Source organism: Squalius cephalus (genome assembly GCF_949319135.1).
Source record: "Squalius cephalus genome assembly, chromosome: 21".
NCBI lineage: Eukaryota > Metazoa > Chordata > Actinopteri > Cypriniformes > Leuciscidae > Squalius > Squalius cephalus.
In genome coordinates, this window is record NC_137142.1 from 30,323,171 (window position 1) to 30,345,841 (window position 22,671).

At 36.9% G+C, this 22,671-nt stretch overlaps 1 protein-coding gene across 1 annotated transcript in view; it reads left to right on the forward strand.

The window, feature by feature from the left end:
* The window catches only part of cdh23 (cadherin-related 23), a 233,458-nt gene that overhangs the window by 83,104 nt on the left and 127,683 nt on the right, over positions 1-22,671 (forward strand). Inside the window, exons 7-9 of the mRNA XM_079854508.1 lie at positions 9,103-9,297; positions 9,398-9,526; positions 13,716-13,794. Of these exons, the coding sequence (XP_079710634.1) occupies positions 9,103-9,297; positions 9,398-9,526; positions 13,716-13,794 (403 nt within the window). The remainder of the gene's footprint in view (positions 1-9,102; positions 9,298-9,397; positions 9,527-13,715; positions 13,795-22,671) is intronic.

A 22,671-nucleotide genomic window follows, 5' to 3' on the forward strand; every position in this document is an offset into this window, starting at 1 on the left:
TCCTTTCCTGATGTAGGCGTCAAATTAAAACATATAGTTGCATTATAATTTGCATAATTTGGTAGAATGTATTTCCCCAACCCTCCTCAGGTTCTTTGAAGGGCAAACGGCTGTCTGTCTCTCCGTCAGTTCTCTTTAACTGCAGTGAATGTTTGTGGTGAAACTGCAGCACTAGTTAAAGAGTGATGGGGTTGCCAACTTCAGCAAGAAAATAGTCCACTCTTTCAGTTTCTTTTTGGGAATGTAAGTAACACTATTAACATTCTCCATTTGTTTTTACCTGATCAATTATTTTGTTTGTTTTTTGACAGTAAGAAATTTAAATAAAAAATCAATTTTCCGCAAACTGAAGACTTCAGCTTTGCCATTACAGGAATAATTGACATTAATTTTTTTTTTTTTTAATTATTCACAATAATACTGTTTTTTTATTTTTTTATACCAGCATATTGTACAAAATAAAATAAAATAATAGCATGTTGTTTTAATAAATCAATTGTCTTCACACATGTAGTGTAAAAGTCTTGATACATGATAATATAAAGCTACATTTATAATTTACAAAAATTCATATTTGGGGGCCCTTGGCATCAAACAGGTTGAACACATTTTGACGTGTGATCACATTGATTTTGGCTCACTGGTATATGACATCATTGCCTCTGTTGTAAAAATAAATGAATGTTAATGCCATCCTAAAGTGTCACACACCATTACACACATATCAGTATAGCTTCTACCCAGATAAATTGTAACACAAGAGAATTGTGACTGTACATAAATGTTTTCCGATGAACAGATTTTAGTGTTTTTGAAAGCTCTGTTAGTGATGAAAACAAAAGCGCGTAACTGAGCCAGTGTTATGTCAAAAAGTGTCTTTTTCTCTGATAATTTTCCATTATAATCTGTAGCTGTTTGCTTGTAAAACAATAATGCATGGAATGGTATGGATTTAATAAGCGAATATGCTTCCTAAAATACAGAATAATTATGTATCATGTGGGATGGATGGCAGCAGAAGTTAGCGAGATGGAGAAATAGAGAATTAGCAAAATAGTGAAAGTCAATGAGGAACGTGACATTTTTAAAGTGTGAAAAAGAAAGAAGGAGAAAAGCGTAGGGAAAGAGGTATAATCATGAGGCCTGTATCTGGGCTGGAGTGGGCGTTCGGGTCCGTATCTGTAATCAGTGCTGTATTGTTCGGCCAGCTCTGCTTGTACCCTGCAGGGGTTTACGGCTTTAGGCTAGCGCACTGCGTGATCCTGCCGCCGCGCCACGCTAGTACTGTAAATTAGCCCTTACGACTGGAGCCAGCCTAACTTTGAGAACATACGCGCCGTGGACCTGCTCCTCACCTCGTCTATCACACAATGTCTCTATTAACCCTCCCAATCAATGAAAGCCTTCAGTACGCAAGCTGCCATTCACTCCTGCTCAACCTGGCTAAACTTGAACTTTCTGTATTCACTCCCCCGCACGCGCTTAACGCTGAAAAGGCCAGCTTTTCATATGTGTAACTTTAATCAGCCCCCTTCCCTTGACAAAGCTCTTGGCATGAAAGAGCTTACGGCAGGACACGCTGAGAGCTGCTTTTCTGCTGTATAAAATGTCAAATAATACCTGTATTTTTTAGCGTTTAACAGAAAGTCGTCAAACAAGAGAGTGTGATTAACATGTTAGAGTGCTGGATTGTTAAGAGATGTTCAAGCATAAAACCATTTTCAGAGACAAAGCGATCTGACATCTTTTATTTCAAGTCAGGGCTGGTGATTTACTGTGATACAGTTGAGCATGTTTAAGGATAAAAAACTTCGTTCAAAATTGAAAGATCACTAAGGAACTTTTAAAAGTTCCTTTTAACTTTGAAAAGGAACTTTTAAAAGAACTGCGGCTAATTATGACAATTTGACAAATACATTTTTTTAAGAAACAAATTATTATTGTTTTTTTTTTTTTTTTTTTTTTTTACCAATGTTTTCTGAACACAAAATTGGCCTTGCAACATTAAAAGATTACAAAGAATGTAACTTTGAAAAGAGCCTTGAACATTCACAATAATTTGACATACATTTTTTCAAGCAACAATTAATTTGCCAATTTTATTTTATTTTCTATAGGACTCTAGATTGATTAGTCACATGGCATTTATGGCTCAGATAATGGTTCATGGCAGATGAGAATGCAAACGTACAGTACAGTACAGCTATTCTGTCTAGGTAGTATAGACCTCCTTGACCGAGTCTTGTCAACCTCCAGTGATTTAATCGCTGTCAGTGTGGATGTTAGTGAGTTAGAGATGTAGCATGGCGAGTGCTCAGTGAGTTCATTTGCTTTTGTCTCTCTGTGGTGTCAGGGTAATTATCCCTATGGAGACTGTTTCATGCACAAGCTAATTGGTCAGTGAACCGTCCTCTGTACAAGTGATACAGACCTCTTGAGGGCCACTGGATTTAGCCCATAAACTGGACTAAATGGTGTGGATTTTGTATATTTAACTGACATCCGCATTATGTTTTGAGCAATATTTGTACTTATACTTATCCTACACCCCTTCAGAGGGCAGAGGTTTCACTTTTGTTCTTGTGGGGCAAAAATGGTAGGAATGGAAGCTACATTGAAAGTGGCATATACTGTACTGTATATACAAGATATACTATTCTAATATTCTAATGCACATGAATAATTGTGGGAAGCGGTGCTTTAGATATTTGATTTTCTAATAATGCACAGTTGATAGAAAATGAGATGCTCCCTGATTGTTGTGAGAATGATAAGGTTTAAGACAGACCGAGTAGATTAATCTGATTATTTCACCAAATGTTTATTCATTTTCCTTTTGATAGTTGTGAAGTAAAACACCAGAATATGCAAATACTGTCATCAGTGATTGGTGCAGAGCGACAGGACATCTGCTGCACATTCAAACTTCAAACCGCATGCGTTCTGTTTAGCAGCAGATGCTGAAAGCTTGACTGTGAAAACACAATTTAACACAAAATGAGTGATGAATTTGCCTTCGTCATACTGTCTGATTGTGATCCTAAACTACATCCAGTTATTGAGAGTGTGATGTCTTTGATTTTACAGATGTTAAATTTAATTTGTTTTCTTAAATATTTATGTGATTTACATGTATGATATACAAAGCTGAGAATCATTTATAAAAGCATCTATGCAGTTGTATTCATCATTATAATTTTACTAATTTACTATAATTGAATGTTTTGGAAGAATTGTCTTATTCTTACCAAGGCTGCGTTTTTTTTTTCCAAAAATACTTACTGTTAATGTGCACTACTTTACATATTCAATATATATATATATATATATATGTGTATATATATATATATATATATATATATATATATACAGGTGCTGGTCATAAAATTAGAATATCATCAAAAAGTTGATTTATTTCAAGAATTCAACTTAACAGGTGAAACTAATATATTATATAGACTCATTACATGCAAAGTGAGATATTTCAAGTCTTTATTTGTTATAATTTTGATGATTATGGCTTACAGCTTATGAAACCCACAAAATCAAAATCTCAGAAAATTAGAATATTACATGAAATCACACAGTAATTACACAATAATCCCATGGTCATTGAACCAGGTTTTGGTTATTTTGGCAGTGTGGGCCGGTGCAAATCCTGCTGGAAAATGAAGTCAGCATCTCCATAAAGCTTGTCTGCTGAAGGAAGCATGAAGTGCTCTGGAAATGTCCTGGTAGACGGCTGCGTTGAGTGGACAGCACAGTGGACCAACACCAGCCGATGACATGGCTCCCCAAACCAACACAGACTGTGGAAACTTCACACTGGACTTCAAGCATCTTGGATTGTGTGCCTCTCCATTCTTCCTCCAGACTCTGGGACCTTGGTTTCCAAATGAGATGCAAAATTTGCTCTCATCAGAAAAGAGGACTTTGGTCCACTGTTCTTTATTAAATCCAGAGTCAACGCAGCCGTCTACCAGGACATGTTCAGAGCACTTCATGCTTCCTTCATTTTCCAGCAGGATTTGCACCTGCCCACACTGCCAAAATAACCAAAACCTGGTTCAATGACCATGGTATCACTGTGTAATTACTGTGTGATTTCATGTAATATTCTAATTTTCTGGGATTTTGATTTCGTGGGTTTCATAAGCTGTAAGCCATAATCATCAAAATTATAACAAATAAAGGCTTGAAATATCTCACTTTGCATGTAATGAGTCTATATAATATATTAGTTTCACCTGTTAAGTTGAATTCTTGAAATAAATCAACTTTTTGATGATATTCTAATTTTATGACCAGCACCTGTATATATATATATATATATATATATATATATATATATATATATATATATATATATATTTTTTTTTTTTTTTTTATTCACTTAAAGGGTTAGTTCACCCAAAAATATTTACTCACCCTCAAGTTGTTCCAAACCTGTATGAATTTACTGATTTATTATAATCATATAGATGAACATTTTAGATTATGCAAATTACATTATGTGAATGGCTGCCTTTTAACAAATCTAACTTTAAGAAATTACTAATGATGAAAATTTTAAAATTTAAGTTCATTCTTATGTGGCATTAAAAAAATTCTAAGCTTGACAAAATGTCTTTGTCATATTGACAGACATTATCAGATACAGTTGTACATGAATTTAAACATTTTCCGAAAATAATTGTCTTTTCTCTGTAGAGGATATCATTTATGCTGATTTGCTACCGAGCTCTTGATGATAACGATAAAACCGAGTATGATGTACGAGTACGAAGATGATGGGGGGAATCCCTATGATCCTAAACATTCATAGATAATTTGTCTCTAGGAAACTTCAAATGGGTTAATGAGCTGATAAATGGGCTTGTGATCATTTAGAAATATGATAATAGTAATTATAGAGCTTGAGAACATGTTAAACAGAGTGTGTATTTGCACAGTGCTCTTTAGTGGAATGCGTTGCTGAGCTTTTACTCCACATCTCACTCTGATTCTCGCTTCTAATTTACATTAATGCATTTGGCAGATGCTTTTATCTAAAGTGACTTGCATTGCGTTCAAGACATACATTTGATTACTTCATGCATTCCCTGGAAATCGAACCCATGACCTTGGTGTTAGTGCAATGCTCTACTGTTTGAGCTACAGGAATGCTTCAGTGACATTAGCCCTATTTGTACGAGACTAGTTTTCCTGAAGGACGTTAGAGAAAATTATTATTATTATTTTTATTTTTTACAGTACGTGCACTTACGTGTACTTACTAAGAAAGTACTGGGCAATATAAGGTAACTACATGGGTTAAGGTTAGGTTTAGAGGTAGGTTCAGGGTTAGTTTGTAGTTATTACCCAGTTATTGCAATTATTATAATAAGTACATAGTATGCACATAGGGAACAGGACTGTAAAATAAAGGGCTACCGAAATTTATGTTTCACAGGCATACTTTGTAAACGTGGCACTAACACCAAAGTCATGAGTTCGATTTAGATAAATGCATCTGCCAAATGCCTAAATGTAAATTTGAAGTGAGATTCAGTGTGCGATGTGAAGTAAAATTCACATTTACATAGTCGTGAAATCACAGACGTTGGGTGATAAGAATTGTAACTCAAACTCTGTTTAGAAAACATGTCTCACCTGAATTGGACTTTTGTCTCACTCTGAATCTCACTTCCATTTTTCACTCTGAATCTTGCTCTACTTATCACTCTGAGGGTGCTTTCACACTGGCACTTTAGTTTGAAACAGGGCACGGTTCAATGAAAGTGAAAGTTGTCATATGGACCCGGGAGCGCACCGAGGTAGCAAACCCGAGACTACCCGTAGGAGGTGGTCTGAGTTCCGTTGCACTCGGACTGTGGCTCGATCCGTGTCAATGTGAAAGCAACTCGGACTCGGGTGCCGACTTGTTCGGGAAGTAAAGTAATCTGTGCATGCATTTTAACTGATGGTGAAATCATTAGTTCAACAAAAAACACAAATAAAGGATGACAGTGGTGAGGATTTACCTTGGATACGAGAGAGAGTGAGCGTGCAGTCATAACGGCAAATGAATAGTTCACTATCTGCTGTCTCCTCAAAAGAGTCCGTTTGCAAGCAGCAGAAAGCCTCCTTCGTGTGACTGTAATGGACGTCGGCCAGTGAGAGCTGTGCGTGTAAACCTCACTCAGCTGATCTCAAGAGGAACTGACGCTAGCTGTTGGGTCTTTAGCTTCCTTGTTAGTGCGCCCGCCTCCCATGCCGGAGACCCAGTTCGAATCCCGCTCGGAGCGGGTCGAGTAGGACCGGTTACATTTGGTGCCGTGACCCGGCTGGTACTGAGGTTTAGGGGGGTGAGTGTAACCGACGTAGGCAAGCAAGAGCTGTGTGTGTAAACCTCACTCCCCTGGCCTCAAGAGGCTGCAGTCTTTAGCGTCCTTGTTAGCGCGCCCGCCTCCAATGCCGGAGACCCAGTTCGAATCCCGCTTGGAGCGGGTTGAGTAGGACCGGTTACACGATGCACATATAGTAAATCCAAGTGTCATTCACTCTGCTCCGCATAAAAGCACAAAATTAATACAAAACACAATATATTGACCCGTTTCCGTAAGAAGAACTTGATTAGAGTGTTAAACCAGACCGCGCCAAACTATAAACTTGATGTCACTCTTTTTCCTATGGTGTTTTTGTGTAAACTGATTTTACTTGTGCCACAATATAAGAGCCAGAAAGCTAATAATAAGTATCCTCTTTCTCTCCTCCCATTTCCCTTTTTCTGTCTTCCTGGTTTGGGAATAATCTTCTCTAACATACTGCAGTTGAAAGAGGCTGGGGAGTCCCTGCTGTATTTGAGGTTCTTAATACTATTAGATATGCCTCTCTCTCCCACTCGTGCATTCTTTTCTTCCTTCATTCTTCTTATTTTATATTCTTGCTAGGCTTTTTTCCTAACCTCAAATGTTATATTTGAATATAAATTTATTTCTCAGATCAACACCTGGAAATGTTGTCCACTCAATAGGTGAAAATAGTCTCAATAGATATGAAAAATATCACTGACTTGATTAAATAGCTAAAACTCAAAGTCTGTATTTACAAACACATGATTGCAATTATTGATTTGAACAATAAAATAAGTGGTCCAGTTTCCTCAGTTGACCTGAAGGGGATTGTTTTTGAGGTGCATGAACTTTAGCGTGGAGGATCTGAGGGTTGCTGTGCCGTGAGAGTGTGAGAGGACGTTATCAGGTCGAGGCAAGAATTCACTGTCCACATCTATCTTCATTCCTTCTTATGATTCCCTTTTTTCTAATCCTCTTTTCTCTCTCTTTTATCTTTGTCCTTTATACCTCTCATGCTTTCTTTTTCTCCAATAGTTTATCTGAATCTTTTCTAATCCTTTCTTTTCAAAGGATGGATATCTCCTGTTTTATTGAAAGAGATAAAGAGTGAGTGCTTGCTGAAGTACAACTTCTCTCTCTCAGGAAGGATCTGGTTTACTGTTTTGGAATGGGAAGTGTCTCTTTCTCTCTCTTTTGTTCTCTTTCTGTGGCCGAGGGATTCTGGGAGTAATGCGGTGACACAGCTTTATATGTAAATGGCATATGTAAGAATAAATAATGTAGCTGGCTATTCATAGTCAGCTGTGACTCTCTACAAGAGTTCTTGAAGTTGCATTTCCTTTTCCATATAGAAAATGCGCTGTGTCCGAAATCACATTCTCTCTTGAGTAGGTACATATTTTTAATAAGTAATTACTTCACGGCCGCTAAAAAAAGTATGTTCTATATAGTATAAATGTGTGTAGTATGAATGTAATCTGGACGTATTACATCTGCCATGTTGTCATTATCATGTGACCTGCCAGCATCAGTTGCGTCGCTTCACTACCATTCATAAATCCTCTCCTGTGGCCTCATGGGATAGTAAACATCGTATGCACACTTCAGAATCTCGCCAGAAGAAGTAGGTCAGCTGGATACTTTTTGCCTGCTGTTTTATGAGTACTGTGAATTCTGACAGACGTCTTTCGTCACATACTGTTTTTCACCTACTATATAGTAGGGAAGTGTACGATTTCGGATGCAGCCTTGGATTTGTCTAGTGTAGATATGTAAATATATACTGTATGTATAGATGGTGTGCAGACGATTTGTAGACTACCGTTTATGTTGAAAGTTTAGGGTCTGTACGGTTTTTTAAAATGTTTTTGACAAAGTCCTCAGTGTCACATGATCCTTCAGAAATCATTCTAATATGCTGATTTGGTGTTCAAGAAACATTTCTTATAGCAATGCTGAAAGCATCTGTGCTGCTAAATATCTTCTGTCACATTATAGATGCATTTACTGTCACTTTTGATCAATTGAACGCATCCTTGCTGAATAAAAGTATTTTACAAATGATTTTATTTTGCACATTTCCCACAAAATTCTCAATTCTGCAAAAATATAATAAGAATAATAAATCAAAATAGATTCTAATTGCTTTAATGTTAATTTTTTTATTATTATTTAAGCTGTAAAGTGTTTATATATCATAGTAGTATTTATTTTGTATGGCTTTTATGTTGATTTAAATAAATATTTATTACAGTATGTTTTTTACAGTAATGTAGTACGGTAATGAGAACCAGCATTGAAAATAATGAAAATATAGATAAAGAGGGACATGAGATGTGTATGTATTTTTAGAAATATATATATATAAAAAAAAATCATTTTCACTACATTATTTATGTAAAGTAGAATTTTCAGACTGACTTGTTTTAGAGTAAAATGTGACCTGTACTAGTTTTTATCCAATTCACCCATTTTGACCCCGTCCCTAAAGATAATGTATAAATATTGGGTTAAAACTTAGGGAGCGTGTGAAAATGCTCCTCTAGCATTTTAGTGTGTGTGTGTGTGTTCTCTCTGGCGCTGACGAACTGCATCATGTCTCAGTGACAGCAGGGGTCTGATCATCTTACTGACAGGTGAAATAACAGAGACAAGAGCTGTCACTCATCATCTGAAATATGCTTAAACACAGCATTAAATAATGCTCATCATGCAAGTATGATTTTATTAACATGTGTCATTGTTGTCTCTCTCTCTGTGTGTGTAGAACACTCCAGTGGGAACGTCAGTGTTAATGGTGAATGCGACAGACCCGGATCAAGGCGTGGGTGGTAGTGTGCTCTTCTCCTTCCAGCCACCCTCTCCGTTCTTCTCCATTGATGGGGCCAGAGGAATCGTTACTGTGACGAGAGCGCTGGACTACGAGACGACAACCAGCTATCAGCTCACTGTTAATGCCACGGTTAGAAAACACACAGTAGAGTTTTACATTGTCAAATGATTGTGTGGAACTCTGTCAATTCCAAAGCTAAATAAAACATGTGTTTGTTTTGTTGTAACAGGACCAGGATAAACGCCGTCCGCTCTCTAGTCTGTCTAATTTGGCAATTACCATCACTGATATCCAAGATATGGACCCCATCTTCACCAACCTCCCCTACAGCACTAATATAATGGAGGACGCACCACCAGTCAGTAATCTTACTTTCTACTTAATTCAGTAGTGTTTAAGTGGGTGTTATAAAATTTGACCCCGCCCCACAAAAATATATTTAATTAATATTTTTATATTATACTTACATTTACATTTACATTTCATTTTTTATTTATTTGTTTATTTACAATTACTACTTTATTTATCTATTTTCATGACAATTAAGAAAAGGTCTCTCTCAAATTCTATAATAATTTTAATGTGTTTGTAATTTCCATTTTTCTTAATTGGAAACCTGGACATGTCCTGGATCATTTTTTCGTGAGATTGATCCAGATGGATTGGCACAAAACCTAGTGAGCTGCCTATGTTGACAGCCTATTTGGGCCTCATAAGCATGTTGGAATAGGATGGAATTTTGCTAGGTTTTGAGTCACAGCCAGGTAATATTTAGATAAAATGGTAATATATGTAGGAGGAAAAAAGTAAAGTAAAGGTTTGTGTAAACATAAAATGCTCCAGAGAATGAGAGAGACAGACATAAAGAGAGAGAGGCAATTTGGCTGACAAAGAGTGATAGAATGTGTGTGTTGAGTAATTAGACAATAATTATTGGAGAAGCAGCATTTACACCTGTGAACTCTCGCTGGAATATTCTTGTAATTATAGTGATAGGTTTATGATGTGACTGGCTCAGCATGAGGGTCACGAAAGGTCATTCAGCCTGAGATTCACCGCCGGCCGTTCATTCCTGTCTCATTTTACTCGTACGCAGGCTCTGAGGATGTGTGTGTGCTTCTGTCTGTGTAGAATTAAAAGTGGAATCAGAGTAAAATAGCTCTGGTTTATAACAGATCATAAACCAAAAATCATATATTTCCACAGGAGATTTGCACTAACTGAAATGCTGTATCGATTTTATACTGAACAGCAGTTCAATAAAAAGCAATGTAATATTAAGTAACTCATATTTTAGACAAAATATAGCCAGTTACAATCATTTTTCTGCACAAAACACAAATGAAACCAAAGCAGCTTTATTTCTAAATTTTATCTTTTTAAATTTAAATTTAAAGCACTAAAGTTTACAGAAACCATAAACAGAAGTCACTTCTAAGAATGACATGATGCAAAAACAGTTTAAGTCTTTAAACTTTAATTTCAAATAGATAGATAGATAGATAGATAGATAGATAGATAGATAGATAGATAGATTCTTCCGTTTCTGCTTTTTACCTATTTCTCTTTCTTTTATGGCCATATTTTCTCTCTCCTTCCATTTATCTCGCTCTGGTGTCCATTTGCTTGCATTTTAACCGATGAGCGTGTCAGAAGTGAAGCATTGTGACACGGATCTATCAGTCGTCTCAGGAAGGTCAGGAGTAAGAAGACAGTGATGACTTTAGACCCGTTGTCCTGTCTAAATGTGGCAGTCAGCATCAAGTTCCAAGTGGACATAATGGATTTTGGCATTTCATTCCTTATATCCTACATCAATGCTGGAAAAGTTGAGGAAGCACTATTAAAAAAAGACAAGAGGTCTTTGTGTTGAGAATTAGACACTCGAAACACGTACGGCCTCAATAACTGCACACGTCACACTTGCATGTTCATATAAAACGATGTTGACACGTACACTTAGCCACACGCAGAGAGCTTAAAGCTTATCTTCCCTCACACACACACACACACACACGCGCGTATGGAGTGTGTCGGCTCAGACGACGGGCCTCGGGCTAAGTGACTGAGTGGGTGTGGAGAGTTCTCAAGGCTACTGACATTTACACACAAACAGATATCAAACACGCAGAACTGTCGTGGGTCATCTGTCAAAACACAACTCTTAACCCCCGCTCCAACTCAGGTGCACCGCTCTCGCACACACACATGGAGAGAGATCCATTAGCTTTCCCTCTCATCTCAATGGCTTTTTTACATTGTAGAAGCACTTCATTTAAAGCAATAATTTACTCAAAACTCAATTACCATTATTTACTCACCCTCAAATTGTCCCAAACCAGTATGATTTACTATATTAATTTAGTATATATTTATAATGTTTTGGGTAAATAATGACAGAAATACAATTTTCAAATGAACTACTCATTTAAGAGTCCGCCAGTATTGAAATATCTACTTTATATGGAAGCTCCTTCATGCCTTATATTGAAATAATATTGTAATTGCGATAATAATTGCGCCTCACAATGTGACTTTAAATCTCAACTTATGTGACTTTATATCTCACAGTGTGATTTTTAAATGCCACAATTGTGACTATTTCTTATTTTAAACTGTTCACTACTGTTCAAAAGTTTGGGGTTGTTATATATATATATATATATATATATATTTTAAATTATGTTTTTAACCAAGGCTGCACTTATTTGATCATAATACTGTAAATATATACTGAAATATTTTTACAGATAAAAAATAACTGATTTTTATTTCATTATATTCAAACACGTAATTTATTCCTACAATGGTAAAGCTGAATTTTTACTCCAGTCTTCAGAGTCACATGATCCTTCAGAATCATTCTAATATGCTGATTTGCTGCTCAAGAAATATTTCTTATATTTATCAGTTAACAGCTGTGATTCATATATATATATATATATATTTAAATCTAATATATATTTCTTCAGGATTCTTTGCTGAAAAGAAAGTAAATAAACTGATTTATTTGAGATAGAAATGTTTTGTAACATGATATATGTCTTTACTGTCACTGTTAATATACTGTTAATTTCCTTTAAAAAAATTAACAGTAACAAACTTTTGAACAGTAGTGTATCTCAATTATTTTTTATAATCAATAATATATCTCACAATTATTTAATTTCTTACTCTTAAACAGAAATTTGCTTCCATAACTAGAATGAAATGAAAACTTTTTATAAAAAATAGATATGTTTTATCAGAATACACAGCTACCTTTGAATGCTCTGTGGAGTGGTGTAGCATACAAACCATTCAAACCCTGACGTTCTGGCTCAAGCGTAGCTCTGCGGGTCATGTTCATGCCAAATGGACCAAAGTTTGAGAACAGCTAAAACGTAGAGAAAAACAGTGTTTTGCAGGAAAAGTGGGGTGTTTTTTCACAGCTGTTTGGCGTTTTCTTTTGTCAGGGTGACATTTAAAGGCTTTTTAGGGGCAAACACAATTTGGCTGTCAGGCGCTTGATCTGAAATGGTGCAAGAGAAGAGACACGGATGGAGGGAGGATGGAGGAGTGGACGAGAAGGTGCAGGGCGAAATATTTAAGGATGAGAGGAAAGGAAAGAGAGAGAGAGAGAGACGTGTGCATGATTGAACATTCCACTTGTGCGGCTGGAAAGAGAATAGCTCGCAAATTACTTCAGCCACACTTCATCCTCCGTTCAGTCGCTCACTCCACGCTTTTGTCATCCATTTCTCCCTCTCTCCTCCTCACGTTCTTGCGCTAAACGTGCTGTAATTGATTGTGTGCTGTAATAGCAGTAGAGTGTTGGCAGAAATGAAGCATAAACAGCTCTCAGACACTATTAGCTGGATCAATGGCAGATGCTCTCTCACTTTTCTCTTTAAGCATCTGTACGCTTTCTCATTCAGGATCAAAGAGTCCTCTAACTTGGAATATTTTGCCGTTTGTTTTCATGTCTCATTTGATTCGTTCATTCTTGAAGCTGATGTCAGTGTAACATCCCACACCATGATCTTTCCTCAACAGTTGCACACAAGAAATACAATGACGGCAAAACATATTTGGACATTTAAATTAGACAAAAATAAAACCATTTATTTTATAGAACGACGGTACAAGCACACATTTCATGCAAAGAGTTTTAAAAACAAATTATTAAAGAATACATTTTGGGCCAGATTTACCAACAGCGCAAACCCTCTTTTGGCATTAAAAAAGTAGCTCTGAAAAGGTGTCAACGGGGTTATTTTTAAAGGCTGTTTGCTTATGCATTTGTAGGAGTTTCCTTTTCAGATGCAAAATTTATGGGAGGAGAATATTTAAATGAATCACGCAAGGTGATTTACTAAGGTTTGCGCTCGTCAATTTACTGGCGTTTGCTCCATTATTTACCACCAAAAAAGAAGCATGTTGTAAACCAGACGCTAACTCGCGCTGCTCTTGGTAGATTGTGTTGGTGATTATGGAAATGATCCGACAAAATATCTGTGCACTTCTATGCATAATTTTCATGTTTGTTCTTCTCTGTTTGTCTGTAGGGTTATGAAGTCCGTAAGATCAGGGCGATCGATCAGGACTTAGGTCGACCACGTGGAATTGGATATACGATCATATCAGGTCAGTCACATCCATCATGATTATCATATTCCAGGATTTGATCCTCAGGGGGGCTTATCCTTCAGTGAGAATGTGTAGCAAGAGACCATAGCCTGCCTCTTTAAATCAGCACCACTACATTAATATATAGTAAAAAGTAGCCTACCGGTACTTAAATTGGTATTCTTATATATTATATCACTTATCTTATCATATAAGAAAATGATGTATATAAAATAACGGTGTCCTTTAAGGCTTTGCAAGCAAATACGTCACAGGGTAGAATGGCACAATATTATAACAATACTATTAGACAATAAGAAGAAGAATAATAATAAAAAGAACATATTCCTTTAATACTTTAAAATATTTAATATTTTTTAGATTTCCCTTTTTAATATTTGATGGTTTTGTTTTTTTTGCATATCCTCCTGATTCCAAACCTGAAGATATACTATATATATCATCTCCATGTCACATTATGTTGGTGTTTTGGTTTTGATTTCAAGGTTGTGTTTCAAGGTGGTGTATGGAGAACAGTGTCATCATATTTTCATGTTGGATGTCAATCTTTTGTTTTGTTTTATTAAAGTGAAACTGTTTATACGATCCGCTATGCTCTTCGCATCTTGAATGAATGAGGCATTTATACGTTCATCTAAACGTAACACTTCTTCTCTGTTCAGTTGCATAATGTTATCTGTCATTATAACCTGTAATGGCCATAAAGATTTAGATTGGCGTGAATGTGAATATAAAGTGAAACCAGAACGAATTTCTCATACATGTTAAAAGGCAATCACACAACTAATGTAAAGCTGACTGAAAGTCACAATATGCATTTCATGGCATACTAACTCAAAATTCTCTTACTCTTAGATTTCAGAGTAAAATTCTCTTTCTTCATGGCAGTATGTGCTTGGATCACTGTCCAGTTACAGCAAATAACCACAAGCAGACAATTATACAATGACTTTGACAGTGCTGATAGTAAAATTTGAGTGTTGAGTATAGGATGGTTTTTCTTGCTGTAGTCTGAAAGACAGTGGCCTGTATGCGTCAGTGGTGTGTGTGTGTGACTGAAAGCCTTTGACGGTTTAATCCATACATGAGCTTAACACAGCAGGACAAACCTACCCACAGCGCAACACACACACACACACACAGTTATTGTGTATGGCTCTCCCCGTAGATCACTTTCATTGCTATCAGCATGAGGCAGACAGAGCAAAGGGAGGGACATAATGGAGGGCGAGAGACAGACAGACAGACAGACAGAGAGAGAGAGGGTTACACCATGTGTTTTAGATGTACATTGAGAACCTTCAGTGGCTCCGTCTGGTGTTGAATGGGTTTTTGTAGATGAATATGTGTATAGATATTGTGTTGTTGAGCAAGACATCGACAAGCAGTTTTACATCATTTGTCTGACATTTGTCTACACTGGATGTGAGCGTCGCTTCAAAAGCATTATACCCATTATAATCACTGACGCTGTCTACACTGGATACAGTATACAGACGCACGTTCAGTTTCTGACATACTCCACATGCTTGAGTCTGCCGACAGCCGAACAAATGGAAGAGTGAAAAAAAGTTTGTTTTGACGCATCCAGGTTAAACTGCTCATTTGCGTCTCTGTACTGACTTCAAAAACAAGATGATGATTTATTTTAATGATGGCCCGGATTGCATTGGAGGATTACATGTTTGTTCGGAGCATTTTGTTTTGAAACAAGGCACAGTGTAATGGAGAGTTTGCAAAGAAATAAAAAAGTTTTTTTTTAAGGGATGCACGATATATCGACCACATATCGATATCGGCCAATAAATGGTCATTTTTAATATAATCGTTATCGATCCGATATGCCGTTTCTTTCAGCGCGTTATTGTGGGAATAGCGTGTCCTGAACAGTTACATATTCTGACCAGCACAGTCAAGTTCGCTTGTGCGTTCGCTTGTGCATTCGCAAAAAAAAAATCTAAAACGTTGATACGTTATTATTAATAACTAGCACTTTTTTGTTCTCGCATTATTTTCATCAACAATATGATTTTATCAAAATAATTTCCTTATTGTCCGTGTGGGGGCTATTTCATTTTATTTATCCATGGCACTCTTATTTTAATTTTAATTTATATCCATTATCCATTTTGTTTCTTTATATGCAGCCCAATGGTTTCCAATGACTTGTTTGCATTATTGAGGTAATTTTTTATTATTATTATTTATTTATTTTTGGTTAGGCAATTTTTTGGTAACACTTTACAATAAGGTCTCATTTATTAATGCATTATGCAACATGAACTAACAGAGAGCAATAACCTTTGTTAATGTTAGTTAATAAAAAAACGAGGCTACTATACTGTTTATGTTTGATTAATGTTGAAGTGTTTGTGACATGGATTTTAATGGTGAGCCTTTTGTTTTTGTAATCAGGCTATCAAAGTATATACATTTTTTTATTTTGATTTATCGGCCAATATATCGGTTATCGGCTTTCATATGTAAAGAATTATCGGGTATCGGACAAAATTTTCATATCGGTGCATCCCTGTTTTATTTGGATAATGTTTTCAAAACACTTTGTGCAATAGTGAGGGGGCGTTGATACTGTTTCCTATGCAGTGATGTTAGCCAATCATAACAGTGGCAGTTCACTGACAAGCCTTAAAGGGGGTCACTGAATGCCCATTTTCCACAAGTTAGTATGATTCTGTAGGGTCTTCATGTAAAGTTTGTAACATGCTTTGGTTAAATTTCCTCAATGGTTGTGTAAAACAACACCCTTTTACCTCCTCAAAAACAGCTCTGTTCACAGCGACCCGTTTCGGTGCATGTCTCTTTAAATGATAATGAGCAACTGCTCGCCCCAGTGGGCCGTGTCGACACAAGACGCATAAAGTGCTGCCGTGGCGTACAGTATACAAATGGCTGAGGGCGAAAATATGCTAATACAGGACAGTCCGTCAGTGGTCGTGGGCGGAGCTTGAGCAATATGACATCATATTGCTCAGAAAATCCAAACGGCTTGATTATTGAGAGTGGTTAGACTTTTTGAGGATTATAAAAAAGGAGTGAATGGATTTTTTTCATTGTATGGTGGTTGTGTCCACACACTGCAAAGACACTTTTGAATAATTCTCTCTCTCTCCCTCTTTCCATCCGATGACCACTTTAAAGGAGCCGTCCCTTAAAAACGGATCATTTCAGACAGAGAGTCAGAATGAAGGTTGAAAATAATTGTTTTCCACATATATATATATTTGTTTGTTTTTTAGCAAAAAACTTTATTAGCATTATAAGTGAACCTCAAGGAACATTAAAATAATACAAAATCCATATCATGACCCCTTTAAAAAGTTTATATATGCAGATGTTGTTGTAAAAGTCGTTAATGTTTTTCTGATTAAGTTATATTAAAGGACAAAGTGTGTAGTTTCTGTTTTCCAACGGATTTTCTGAACATCTGCCATTTGTCACCCCAACAGATAGTCCCGCCCTAAACTCATGCCATTGGTTGTTGCTCAGTATATTGGCCGTGATGCTCAAACATAGTTCCATGTTTTCATAGCGCCAATTTGAGGAAATTCAGCCTATGAATTATTTATGTTACAGTAAATTGGGGGAGCAAGTACTAAAACAACCCCAAAATTACAAGCTTCTCTTTTAATTGTCATATTTATTGTATTTTATGTGTTGCAGCACAGTTTGTCACTGCCACCCTAATTGAGATTAATGTCCACGCCACAGGCTCGTATAGTTTTCACTGCACATTGTAAATACAACTGTGACAAAAGTTGATTAGGCTTCTATTATGTCGCTCGTATTATAGTCCTGAAGTATTCTGTAAACACACTGAGTCTCAAACACATTAATACATAACATAAATAAATTAAGCCATCTATAATATACAATACAATGAACTGTTAAACAACTTGCTTTTTTTTTCTTTTCACAGCAGACATGAGGTAGATCATAAACCTTTTTTTGTTACCATTTATAGATATATTAAGTTATATTTTCAGGATTTTTTTTTTTGCCTTTTTTGATAGGACCGTTTAGGGAGATTAGAGAGGGATTCTCATAGCTGGGAACTCACCATGTATTTAATTTTAAATATAATACTATGATTTAATGCATTTATGTAAATATAATTAAAATATGATTTTACGAAATATAACTTTATAATGCATACATTTTATTTATTTATTTCATAAAATGTTATTTAAGTGTTGACTGATATAGGTCTGGTTGGGGTTTGGGATATGGCCAAAATCTATAAAGCAGGGTTGCTGATGGCAAGTAAGCTTTTAAGCCATTTGCACATAGTATTTACTAAAAGTTTTGTCTTCCAAGCGAATGGTTGGTTATCGTCTAATGGCAATAATCACAAAATAGCCTCTTCAAGTTCCTGTTGTGCAGGGAGGCTCGAGGACATTATTTTTAAGAATCGTCACATCAACCCAAGTCGCATCCAAAATGACATATTATTCAGTTTTTAGAGGAGAGCTGGGAAGTGAACAGATGAATATTCTGGAGAAATCTAATAGCTCTGACATTCAATTGAGGAGCATTAATGCAAAGATTTCATATGGAAAGAGGATTGTGTCAATTTCCTCCGAGCGGTTCAAGTCTAATGGTCTAATCAATAGGACAGGGGTCCGTGATGTAGGTTAAACATTCCCGCTGGCTTGCGGAGCACTGCTATTTCCTGAACCTGATTCTGTACTCCGTAATCACAAGAGCTATTGCACGGGCCCTGACCCTAGATCAGCGGAATATCCCTAGTTATCATTCATAATGGTAATGGCTCTATTAGAATTCATACTGCATGCTCTCTCAAAGCCGTTGTGTGAGAATCTAAAGGGGACAATCAAAGAAGCAAGGGAAAATGAGTAGAGCGCTCTCTCCAGAAGCCTCGGGTCCAGTTTGAGATCATATGAAATGGTTTGTTGAGCGCAGTTTCTTTCCTGTGTTAACATTAGGGTTGTGCAGATAGATAGATAGATAGATAGATAGATAGATAGATAGATAGATAGATAGATAGATAGTTCATCAAAAGAAAGATTTTATTCTGATTGTTTATATTACAGAAACAGACTTTTCAAACAAGCTTTACACACAGCTAATCTCATTAGTGCAGATGCACTGGTAATGGTAAATGGTAATGGTAAATTCATCAACATGTAATGAATTAACATATCAGGAAGCGGTAACGGCATGCCACATCAGAACTGAAGAGTGTGCGGTGCGGAGAGAGACAGGCTGATGTGTGGATTGTGTGTGTGTGTGTGTGTGTGTGTGTGGCTAACCTTCTCTCTGAGCATTAACACCTATATGCGCACGTGTACGTGTGTATATGTCATTGTGGTGTCCTTTGGGACTGTGTGTGTGTGTTTCTGTGGGGACTCGTCCCATTAGTTGAGTAATTAAGATAAATGAGTTTTTAATTGCAGGGTGATGTGTGTTAATGATCTAGAGACTAGAGATCATGCTCTCTTGTTCTCTCTCTCTCTCTCTCTCTCTCTCTCTCTCTCTCTCTCTCTCTCTCTCTCTCTCTCTCTCATTTCCCCCAAAGGTGTGATGATAGTGCTGTTGATGTTATTATTTACTGCCAAATTACTCTGCTGTTCCTGTTCCTCAGGCCTCAAACTTCCTCTCTAATCCTGCAACTTGCCCTGGAATGGTATTATATGATCATGCGTGTGTCTTCTGAAGTCAAAAAACTACTTGAATATGAAAATAAAAAGAAGGTAACCTGGTCAAGCACTTTATATTTCTTCATTTAGCAGATTGTATTATTCAAAAGTGTGGTAAAATTACTGCCTTGAGTACAGTAGCTTGTGCTTTTATAAAAACGCCACCAACAGCAAAATGATACATGTTGAACAAAGTTTTCTGAAGAAAATGTGAGTGGTTCTTGATTGTTGCCAGGGTGTTGCTGTGCAGTTGCCTAGATTAAATTGTGTTGACATTTTTTCCATTTGAATCAGGGTGAATCATACGGCATAGAAATGGCAAACGTATGGGTTTGGAAGGACATAAGGATCTGTAAGTTATAACAGAATTTTCATGCCAACAGGAATTGTGAGTGGTGCTTGACCATTGCAATGCAGTTACCAAGTTATTTAAGAACATTAGTAGGCGTTTACTCGGTTGTTGTGGATGGTTGTCACTGTCAGTCAGGGTGTTGCTATGCAGTTGTTAAGTTGTTTTGAGTGGTTTTAAGAATGTTACTAGGTGTTTTTCTTAGGTGTTGTGTAGTGATGCACCGATTCAGATATTTTTTACAAGCAATTTGGCCAATTCCGATACTGGTTGCCAATTTTTTTTTCTTTGTTTAAGCAAATAAGCTTATTTGCTCTATAACAAGCCAAACTGGCCTTGAACAGCCATTTGAAGTTAGAGGCAACCACTGAATTTTAATCACGATCCAAGCAAAGATGCTACACACACGTAGCATGAACAGTTGTTTTTCATTTAAATTAGATTGTCTAAAAATGTAATGGTCTGACTTTAACTTTGTGAAATTATGCTACATAAAACACCTGCACAAAACAAAAACCTGCAGACTGACTGAGTGAAAATGCAAATTCACTCTCTGACAGTTGGTGGCGCTTGTAAAAAAATCAGTGGTTTCTTTGGGTACCGCTGTGAGCAGATCTGCACTTATAAACACTACTTTATACAGAGGAAAGAGAAATGCCATTGAAACTTTTCTGAAGACAGTCAGTTCCCTTCAGAGATGCATTCATATAAACTCCCGCCCCCAATTTAGTATTTATTTTTTTCTTCCTTTCTTCCTATTTATTTCGAACACTTCCTATATGAAATAAATCATATATATATATATATATATATATATATATATATATATATATATATACTCACCTAAAGGATTATTAGGAACACCATACTAATACTGTGTTTGACCCCCTTTCGCCTTCAGAACTGCCTTAATTCTACGTGGCATTGATTCAACAAGGTGCTGAAAGCATTCTTTAGAAATGTTGGCCCATATTGATAGGATAGCATCTTGCAGTTGATGGAGATTTGTGGGATGCACATCCAGGGCACGAAGCTCCCGTTCCACCACATCCCAAAGATGCTCTATTGGGTTGAGATCTGGTGACTGTGGGGGCCATTTTAGTACAGTGAACTCATTGTCATGTTCAAGAAACCAATTTGAAATGATTCGAGCTTTGTGACATGGTGCATTATCCTGCTGGAAGTAGCAATCAGCGGATGGGTACATGGTGGTCATAAAGGGATGGACATGGTCAGAAACAATGCTCAGGTAGGCCGTGGCATTTAAACGATGCCCAATTGGCACTAAGGGGCCTAAAGTGTGCCAAGAAAACATCCCCCACACCATTACACCACCACCACCAGCCTGCACAGTGGTAACAAGGCATGATGGATCCTTGTTCTCATTCTGTTTACGCCAAATTCTGACTCTACCATCTGAATGTCTCAACAGAAATCGAGACTCATCAGACCAGGCAACATTTTTCCAGTCTTCAACTGTCCAATTTTGGTGAGCTTGTGCAAATTGTAGCCTCTTTTTCCTATTTGCAGTGGAGATGAGTGGTACCCGGTGGGGTCTTCTGCTGTTGTAGCCCATCCGCCTCAAGGTTGTGCGTGTTGTGGCTTCACAAATGCTTTGCTGCATACCTCGGTTGTAACGAGTGGTTATTTCAGTCAAATTTGCTCTTCTATCAGCTTGAATCAGTCGGCCCATTCTCCTCTGACCTCTAGCATCAACAAGGCATTTTCGCCCACAGGACTGCCGCATACTGGATGTTTTTTCCTTTTCACACCATTCTTTGTAAACCCTAGAAATGGTTGTGCGTGAAAATCCCAGTAACTGAGCAGATTGTGAAATACTCAGACCGGCCCGTCTGGCACCAACAACCATGCCACACTCAAAATTGCTTAAATCACCTTTCTTTCCCATTCTGACATTCAGTTTGGAGTTCAGGAGATTGTCTTGACCAGGACCACACCCCTAAATGCATTGAAGCAACTGCCATGTGATTGGTTGATTAGATAATTGCATTAATGAGAAATTGAACAGGTGTTCCTAATAATCCTTTAGGTGAGTGTATAGCAGACAAAGGGAGAAACCTGAACTGAGGAACCCAGTCAATTAGAAACCATGGAGACAAACAGGGAGAGAATGAAGGAGAACTGAACAAATTAACAGACTAGAATATCAACAAAGAAACTCAAACATGAACACAACAGAGAAACAGATCAAAAGATAAACTCAAAATCTGACTATATATATATATATATATATATATATAGCCTAGATGTTAAGGTTTGGGTTAGTATAGAATAAGTTGACGCATCTTTGCAAAGTTACTTATAGTCAGTAGAATGTCTGCTGGGGAGCATCAAAATAAAGCTTTGGTAGATATTAAGACAGTCTACTAATATTCTAATGAATGACTCCTAGTTGACATGCAGTTGCAAAGTTACTTAATTAGTAGAATGTCTAAAGTGGACTATCAAAATAGAGGGTTCAAAATTGTGGGATTTTAAAACAACGCTAAATAATGAAAATCTCGCTGTATTAAGAGTGTTTATGTACTTCAGTAGATGACAATAAGCTGTTCATCTGAGAGTGACAGGAAACTTGACATGATAAGATCCTGTTAAAGATCAGACTTAGATGGCAAAATAAAGGAAAGTAAGGTTCATCACATATCACGTCTTTGCAGGTGGGTTTCGCAGGTCACACTGTTGTGAGCAGACTTGTACGTGAACAGGTAATGGCTTTTTAAGTACTCCACACAGACAGTGAATGAGTGTACTGCAGAAAGCTTTCAGGGCATGTGTGTGTGTGAGTGTGTGTGTGTGTGTGTGAGAGAGAGAGACATAGATTATCAC